The sequence below is a fragment of the Bidens hawaiensis genome, unplaced genomic scaffold (assembly GCF_021521415.1).
Source record: "Bidens hawaiensis isolate Kalapana, Puna unplaced genomic scaffold, B.hawaiensis_p1.1 tig00005079_1, whole genome shotgun sequence".
In the NCBI taxonomy this organism is placed as follows: Eukaryota; Viridiplantae; Streptophyta; class Magnoliopsida; order Asterales; family Asteraceae; genus Bidens; species Bidens hawaiensis.
In genome coordinates, this window is record NW_027491323.1 from 1,372,103 (window position 1) to 1,381,414 (window position 9,312).

Here is a 9,312-nt window from a genome sequence, read left to right on the forward strand (position 1 = left end):
TTCTTAAGATGTTGCGTTTTGATGACTGAGTATTTTTTAGGTTAAATTTGTACATAAATATTTTCTTGTTTTGTCATAATTTCTGTACAACTTTAGGGGGAGAAAAAGAAAAAAAAATACAAAAAGAGTGTGTGTGTCCTTAAAAAAATTAAAAATATATATATATAAATAAACAAAATTGTTTTGTTCTGTCGCTTAAAAATATGCGATTACTCAAGTTTGAGGGAAATATTCTTATGTTTGGTCCCGTTGTCAATCTTTGACGTACGGGATAGCCATTTGCCTAAGTACTGAAAGTGACTGAGGTGACTGAATATAAAAATAATGTTTTTGATTTAACTATCTGATTTTAATTCTTTCGCTGAAAATTATGTCGGTTACCTAAAGTTTGAGGGACATATATTAATACATGTTTGGTCCTATTGTCTACCGATAGACATATAGGACAGCCATTTACCTGAAGACTGAACATGACTAGGGCGACTGAATCTAAAATTGTCTTCTAAGTTATCATCTAGGAAGTGATATGATTATTCAGCCAAAATCTTTATAGAAACTTAAATATTTTCAAATGAAAATTGATCCAACATTTGAAAAATGATAGATAAATTGATTTTGTGTGCGAAGTTATTAAGCTAAAAGGGCTTTTGAATAGTCATTGATGTGTATGGTAGCTTTCCATGATATGTAAAAGTTTGAAGTGATATAAACTAAATCTGCTAAACTTATTGTGGAGAGTCATTTTGAAGATGCTTGCATGTCTCTAGATACATTTCTCCGAATGATAGGGAGAAAAGCAATTGCTCAGTCATATACGAGCCCGTTAGTGTCTTGATCGCCAAAAATATTATATTTCTTTATTAAAAAAAATTGTATATAGTTAATACACTTATCCTAAGTGATAAGCGTATGATATGTGTATGATTATTTATTTAATGTTATTATTAATCGTTGTATGAATATGCGTATATAAATATAATTATTATATATGCAATTGAAAGATGCGTAAAGTATGCACGTATGATAGGAAACATAGGAAGTAATGTATGGATGATTGACGGGACATGTATGGTTGTATGGTTAAACGAGACAAAGGGACCAGACCCTAATGATATCTGAAGTATAAGGGACCAGACCCTAATAATATCTAAGATTGTGATAGAAGGGACCAGACCCTAATAATATCTAAGATTAGAGGGACCAGAACCTTGAAAATATCCGAGATTGAGGGACCAGACCCTAATAATATCCGAGATAGTAGAAGTAGGATAGTTATAGTATACCTTAGGAAACTAGGAAAGAAAGTGTGTAAATACGTATGTATGTACGTAAAGTATATATGAATGAGTAATAGCAAGTAAAGTACGAAATACGTATCTTCTGACGCGTATGTGTATGGACGTGAATGTATTGTATGTTAATTGATTAACTAGAACTCACTCAGCGTAGCTGACTTTTTAGTATGCACGCAGGTGAGTAGGATGAGACAGGTTGCTAGAGTGGGACACATGGCAATAAGAGGAATACTGGCATCGCTATGAAGAAGTTTCTCGTGTCGTTTATGTTTTATGTTTAAGACTTATGTTGTTTCCGCTTAAGACAAGTATTTAAGTTATGTATGATGGTTGACTTTTATTCCGCTAAATGTTTTAATTAACTCTGATTTTCCAAATTATGTGAATGAGTAAATCCAACCAGCGAGAAAGTAGGGCACCCAGGCTCGGGGGCCTTACAACAAGTATCGGGGCATCCGGCCCAATCACCGTCGGTGTAGGCTCGTAGAGAAACTGATTGCAAGGGCCCAAGGGTAACACCATATGAAGTCGTGCCTTGGAGGTACCGTAAATACGTGTGAGAGCATGCCAATGAATGATTTTAGGTGAGTGCATGTGGATGCAAATCTATTGTACAAAATACGAAATATCCTAACGGGTAAACGTAAGATATTGTAGAGCACCTGCCAGGCTTCGGAACAACGTTGGATCGTCAAAAACTTTGTCATCATGATTACTCAGTTTAGTATCAACGGGTGTGGGAACTGATTTGCAATCTTTCATACCAGCTCGATGAATAATATCATTTGTATAAGCCTGTTGTGATAAAAACATGAGGTTTCCCCGTCTAGAAACATTGATGCCCAAAAATTAACTGAGAGGACCAAGATCCTTCATAGCGAATTCATGCACTAAAGAAGCCATTAAAGTAACCCGTAACTGATCCGAAGACGTGGTAAGAATGATATCATCCACATAAATGAGAAAATACGCAATATCATTACCATGATGGTAAACAAATAACGAGTTGTCACATCTACTATGTATGAAGCCTATAGTATAAACAAAATCGGTAAACCGTTGATACAACGCACGTGGTGCTTGCTTAAGGCCATATAGAGACTTTTTAAGAAGACAACCATGATCTGGATAAGTCTGATGTCGAAAACCCGTAGGCTGATAAATATAAACAGTCTCATTGAGTGTACCATGTAGGAATGCATTAGTGACATCAAGTTGATGTATTGGCCATGATTTAGCTAAAGCAAGAGATAATGTCGTGCGAACAGTAGCCGGTTTAACAACTGGACTAAATGTTTCACCACAATCCACGCCAATCTGTTGGTTTCTTCCATCACATACCAACCTCACTTTGTAACGTTCCAACATGCCATCTGATTTAAATTTGTGGTGAAATAACCATATACTACGTAGAACATTTATATGTGGTTGGCGTGGAACTAACTCCCACGTCTTATTTTTAATAAGGGCGTTAAACTCAACTATCATGGCGTTGTGCCATTCTGATGTGATGAGCTTTTTGTGTGGCTTCCTGAACCAATCGTGACCTAGCAACATTGAAATCTGGAAGTGGGGTCGATTGTTGCAGCAAAGTGGCCAAGGTTTCGAACTGTTCGTTAAGACCAGTTAATAGTTGAAGGACCAATTGTTGGTTGGATAACGGTGCATCAACGTTTGCCAATTGATCAGAAAGTATTTTGACTTCCCGGCAATAACTTTCCATGTCGGTAAAGTTGTCGAGTCGGGTGTTGGTCAGTTTTTGTTGAAGTTGAATGGCACGTGAAGGTTAGTTATCTTGGAACAGGTTTTCGAGCAATACAAGCATCATAGGCAGTAGTGTTAGGTTTGATAATTTTTGGAGTAGATCGGTTGAGATAGTGCCATATATCCCTAGCAAGACAATGGCGTCTAAGCATTTCCATGTGTCATCAGGTGTGGTTTCGGGTTGTTTATCTCCGCTGGATAAAAAGGTGGTGGGCGCCGGTTTAGGTTGAAGATGATGCCTAACCTGAAAGGCGGTACAATGAATCCGGAAAAGCTCGGACCAAGTAGCATAGGGTGCAGATTCATTATCTAAGGTGATGGGGATGAAGTTTTTAATATTTGATATGGCGACGGCGGGGTGAAGCTTGGTGTTCATGAAAAAGAGGGGGGGGGGGGAGATGTCGAAGGAAGCAAAAGGCTATCACAGAAAACAGAAGGTGTTCAGGATCGTATTATCGCCTGGAAGAAGAGAATGCGAGTTTAGGTATGATACCATGAAAGATAATTATCGGCTCAATCAATTCCCCTTCCATTCATCTCCCTATAAATAGGTATTTATAATAATATCTCATCTTTTTGAGATAAGGATAACAAGAATTATAATCAAATACAAACTCAAAAGTATTCCTGAATTATATTAATTTATTAATGCTATTATCATTAATATAATTTTTATAATATATTTGCATATATTTAATAATTATTAGTTAATCAAGTTAATATTATGAAAAAAATAACACATAATATATGGTATGCTATATATAAAATTATAATTTAAAAATATATATAACTAATAATTATAAATATATAAAATTATTTAAGAAATGGTAAACGAGCCGAGCTCAAGCTTTAGAAATTTAGATTGAAACGAGCCAAGCTCGAGCACTGTATAAGTTAAGCGAGTCTATGTATTAAATAATAAATATTAATTATAATTTGGATAATTTTGGATAATTTTTATTACTTTTTTTGGATATTTCGATTTTCAGGTACTTCAAATAAATTTTTTTAATAGTAGTTATTCTGTAAAGTTTGAGGAGTGAGGACTTTATGATGAGAATAGCTTGAGATAAAGAAGCTGCTTCATACTTAAATAATAAATATGAGTGAAACTTGTCATTTTCTTCTCTTGATCTTCCTGTAATTGTTGGGTTTGAGACGATATACTAGTCGTCGACATTGGCTACTTGAATTTATTCTCAAGATCTATGAATTTTTAAAATTAAACGTCTCATTGGCATGTCACAAATTGCTTAGTAAATTCCGGATCAACACTAATCTGTTTCTTGATTTCTTAATCTTAAAATGGTTAAACTCTGTATACCATAAAAACAGTATAAAAAATTATGTGAAAGAATAAACAATGAAGTTGGTATATGTGTATTGTATTTTCAGCTTCATCGTCATCAAAGTGAAAGATACAAAGAAATGGAAGCTATACCAACCACATCTTACAAGGTTCAACGGGAGAGTGTTTTTGGTCATAGGTCACATTCTAACTTCTAGTACCAAATTTGGATTAGTGCTTTGAAAATCTGAAAATCAAATTAATAGACATCTGAATATCGAAACATGACAACACACCGCACGCAAAAATAATCATAAATCCACCACAGAGCGGAGGGTACTCATTTAATAATATCACTCTTTTATCAAAGCATATACGCTTTAGATAAGACTAAGAAGCTTTCCTTTTAAACACTCAAAACCTATATTGTAATTCACTTTCAACTTTCCATAGTTTTTATGATTATGAGATTTACATATACATATAATACAAAGCATAGATTTTATTTATGAGTTCAACACTTTGAAGATCAGGAGAGACAGATTAAGGTAAAAGAAGGGGGGAGCCTTCTTTAAGGAGAACAAAGACACTACCCCCATCGCCCCTCGAGATCCGAAGTTCTTCATCAAGGTAAGTTGTTAATAGCCATGATTCTGCATTTGCTTGCGAGATGGAGAACTTCAATGGCGGTTGGTTGGAAATGGTCTTTGCCACATTTGAAGCCGTGTCTTGAACCGATGTGATCAGGCCTTTGAAAGGAGACAAATCGACTTTTTGCCCTAAAACTTCAACGTTTTCAGGTAGCACAATCGAGTCGGTTAACTGTGGTGTCCCGATGATCCCTTCATCAAACTTTATCTGCCATTCAAACAACAATTCCGATGCTTTTATACAATGCATAATTAAGTTATTTAAATGGAGCAGATGTGAAACTCTTGGTTTTAGTTTACTGATTATTCTTTTCATTTATAAAGTGATCATAATTGTTTCATTCTGATCATTGAAATTAAACAGATATAAAAGGCTTCACAGCAATGAAACAATATTGATAGTTGAGTGCTTATTATAGTTGCAAAAAAGATATGTTTGACTTTATTCGAACAATATGGAAATTCCGTTATTATTTTATGATTTTATCCCTTTTTAATTGAAAAGTTAATGTGTTAATTTGATTACAGAAAGTGTTTTAAGAGGCTTACGTAGCGGTGGGAAAATAAAAACCGAAAACCAAACCGTATCCTAACCGCATTGTGAATTATATAATTGAGAATTCGGTTTCCAGTTCAGTTCCTAACCGTGTCAGAATTGTAAACCCAGTTATCGGTTCCAAAAAACTTGTTTACTTGGATAACCAAACAGAATAAACCGAAATAATCGGTTGAATTCTGTTAGACAGATTTCTAATTCTGGTCGGTTCACTGCCGGTTAGGGCCAAAAAAATTCAAAACCGACTAAACGAATTGAATAAACTGATATTCCAACCGATGAACACCCTAAGCTTATGAGATATACATTTTAAGCAGCTTTGACCCGTTTAACTCGTTAGGTCTATTTCATCCTTAGCACAAATAAAATAAGCGTTTGTGAGACCCACCTGCACTCGCTTAGGACTTCTGACTTCAAACTTGGCATTTGTAGTAATTGCGGTTGTGGACCCGAGTCCAGAAAAAACAACACAGTTTTGGACTGTAAAATTTTCAGAGTCAATGGTTTGTGATATTTCTTCAACCTTCACCACTGGCAATCCCCTTGACAGCAAAGGGTACAAACCTAGGAAGGATGTATAACTGCAGTAACACACAAAACATGTATCAAAATGTGGTTACATATTTGATTATGAAATTTTTGTCTACTCGTTTTTCGTAATAAACTGATGAAGCGCTAGAAACTATGAGTGACAACCAGATCCACTCGCTAAAAGTTCGACTTAACCGAGCATAAACAAACTCTAGCATGAGGTCAATCCTAAGAGAAGCACTTTTAATAAGCAAGCATTCACATATGGTTAGGTCCGCAGGCCTAAATGAGCCCATTATTTAAATAATATATAATCTTGTTCACATAATTACATAATAGATATTATTATACATATACTTATGAAAAAAAAAACTGAATATATAATTATATATAAAACATAATTAGTGAATTAAGGAGTCAAGCTCGAGCTAGAGCTCTCTTAGCTAGGGGTGTAAACGAGCCATATCCAGCTCGTGAGCTACATGAGATCGGCTTGTTAAAAACTTAAGGCTAGCCTAGACAAAGAAAAGGCAAAATTGGAATAATCTCACCCCTTTGTGTATTGGCCAATACTAATCTCATATTTAAAAATCACTACCTACGACCAACATTTCAACTAGTTTTGTCTCAATGGAACTTTGTTAAAAAGCACTTAACGTCATCCAGTTTTTTTTCCAAGTTTCGAACCGATGTTTTAGGGCTTTTGATCAGAAGAATGATACGAATCAACTGATGTAAAACTCATCTCGAAACGGAGAATCAAACGGTTTGATTTTTGTTAAATACATATTTATATAATAAGATTTATTATATATATACTTTATCATAAGAATTACTATATAATTTGTATTCTGTTATATATTGAAATTATAATTAAAAAATATATAAAAATGATTTAAATTAAGTAATAGGTCATAAGCCAGCCGAGCCCAAGCCAAGCTTAAGTTTGAAGAAAGGACTCACTCACGAGTCAAGCTCGAGCATTATAAACAAAGCTGAAACAAGCAAAGCTCAAGCTAGAGCTCTTGTAAGTGAAAACGAGCCGAGCTCAAGCTCATTTACACCCTTACGACTCAGGGCTCATTTACACATGTAGTAATAACAAAGTTCGAACCACACAAACAAGAAAGATAACATCATAGCATAACTGCCTCAAACAAGCCTATGTATTTTGGATAAGTTTGGTTTCATTTAATGCACATGAGTTGGAATTGGTGGCTATGATCAAGCTTTTTTCTTCGTTTGTTAAACGTAACAATCATTTTCCAAATTTATATATACATTACATTCATCAAGTGGTACTAGCCTATAACAAACAGAAAATCTTTAATTTTAAAGTGACTTACCAAACAGGCTAACATCAACTACCATTCCGTGCTAATTTAAATAAATTAAATTAAATTGTATACGATGACAATCTAAGGGAGTGTTCATTTCACAGAATTCTTGGGAATTCAAAGGAATTGGAATTAAAATCCAATGGCATGGCGTGTTCGTTTCGTTGTAATTGGAATCTTAATTCCATTTTGGTGAATTCGGTTCAAAGAATTGGAATTCAATTCCTTCAAATTCCTTTGAATAAAGGAATTCCAAATCTTTCCATGGAGGAATTCAAGTAAATTCATTAGAACCTTTTCTCTAAGGGTTTTTTTTTGAACGAGGATAACAAATAAAACATTATAGTTTTTTTACATTTTTGTTTTTTATTTTTATTTTGAGTTATGAATTTTTTATTATTATTTTTGAATATTTTTTGAAGGGTTTTTAATCTTAATAGAAAACCTCTAAAAAAATAATAATAAAATCATAACACAAAATATAAATAAAAAACAAAAAATCTAAAAAAGCTAGAATGTTTCCGCCGTTATCCTCGTTAAAAGAAAAACAAAAAAAACAATTGATTCCAATTCATTTGTCAAACGAACACATCAAAAATATAATTGGATTTCAATTCCAAACCCTATGCAAATTCCAATTCCAATTTCAATTTCATTCCATTATGTGAAATGAACGCGCCCTAAGATTCATGATATAAACCTATAACATACAACTCCTGAACTAGTTTTGATATTTGATTAGGTGCAAATAGGGGTGTAAACGAGCCGAGCAGCTCGTGAGCTACTCAAGATCGCCTTGTGAAAAGCTTCAATCAAGTTGAGCTTAAACAAGCTCAAGCTTTTAATGGGACTCTTTAATAAACGAGCCCGAGCTTCACATATCGAGATCCCACTTGTGAGCCTAAACGAGGTTTTTATTTATATAATTTTTATTTTTTAATATATTTAGATAAAAACTATCATTATGTATAAAACTATGATAAAAATAATTAAGTAATGTATATTATACCATATTACTATACATAAAAATATAAGTATAAATATATATATATGTGAAAAATTATAAAAATATATAAAGAAAATAGTTAAATTATTGACAAATAATAAACGAGCGTGCTTGAGTTTGAAAAACTATGCACAAGCCAAGCTTATAAAGTTAGAGCTGTAAATAAGTCACTTACGCCAATATCCACTTCCCGTTGAGCAGCGAAAGCGCCTCAGTCGGCGCGGGAGTCGGATTCTTCGCCTCGAGGTGCGTGATCAGCTCCACAACCTCCGCCCGAGTCTCACTGGTGGCGGTCAACCCACGGTTGGTCCCGTAGAACGAATCCACCAGCTGCTTCTTCAACGTATCAATCTCCGTTGGCTCGGGCACCGGTTCTTTCTCCGTCACCGCCACCGGTTCCCAGTTCTCTTCGGTGGAAGCACGCAAACTGAAATTGAAATTGAGTTTCTTGCCGGCGGTGAAAATAAGCTTGGATTTTGTTGAGGATTTGGCGGGAAAACTCGGGGCTCTGGAGGTTAGTTTCACCGGTGGTAATAATGTTTCGGACGGAAAACTAGTGATTAGTGAAACGACGGCCATTTGGATTTGGTACGGAGAGAAAGTAGGATGGCGTGTAATGTTAAATGACTTGAGACTGGGAAAACCACATACCCCTACTTCAAAGTCACACACAAGTTTTAAGTATATGTTGAAAACTTAATTACCACAAAAATAAAAAAAAACAATAAATTTATCAATTTTGCTATTTGTTTTTAATTTTACTAGTCCGTGGCTTCAAATAAATTAGCAGTATATTCTTTTAACTAATTTAATTTTTTAATGGCTTTTTGTTTCATTCTAACTTTTTTTTATCATCATTTTACATAAGAGCATTACATCAGCATT

General features: G+C 34.4%; 1 protein-coding gene across 1 annotated transcript; it reads right to left on the bottom strand.

The window, feature by feature from the left end:
* Positions 1 to 4,886: 4,886 nt before the first annotated feature.
* LOC143628844 (light-induced protein, chloroplastic-like) lies at positions 4,887 to 9,006 on the bottom strand. Its single transcript, XM_077098314.1, has 3 exons — positions 8,603 to 9,006; positions 5,942 to 6,134; positions 4,887 to 5,205 (listed from the first exon to the last, which is right to left on the bottom strand). The coding sequence occupies exons 1-3, from the start codon at positions 9,004 to 9,006 to the stop codon at positions 4,891 to 4,893; spliced, it is 912 nt and encodes a 303-aa protein (XP_076954429.1). The 3' UTR covers positions 4,887 to 4,890.
* Between the last annotated feature and the right edge of the window lie 306 nt (positions 9,007 to 9,312).

Excerpts from the sequence above, each read along its gene's own strand:
- LOC143628844 (XM_077098314.1), bottom strand. The coding sequence starts at position 9,006 with ATGGCCGTCGTTTCACTAATCACTAGTTTTCCGTCCGAAACATTATTA. Across the intron at positions 6,135-8,602 it reads AACGGGAAGTGGATATTGGC|TTATACATCCTTCCTAGGTT; the intron begins GTAAGTGACTTA and ends GTGTTACTGCAG. Across the intron at positions 5,206-5,941 it reads GAAGTCCTAAGCGAGTGCAG|ATAAAGTTTGATGAAGGGAT; the intron begins GTGGGTCTCACA and ends TTTGAATGGCAG.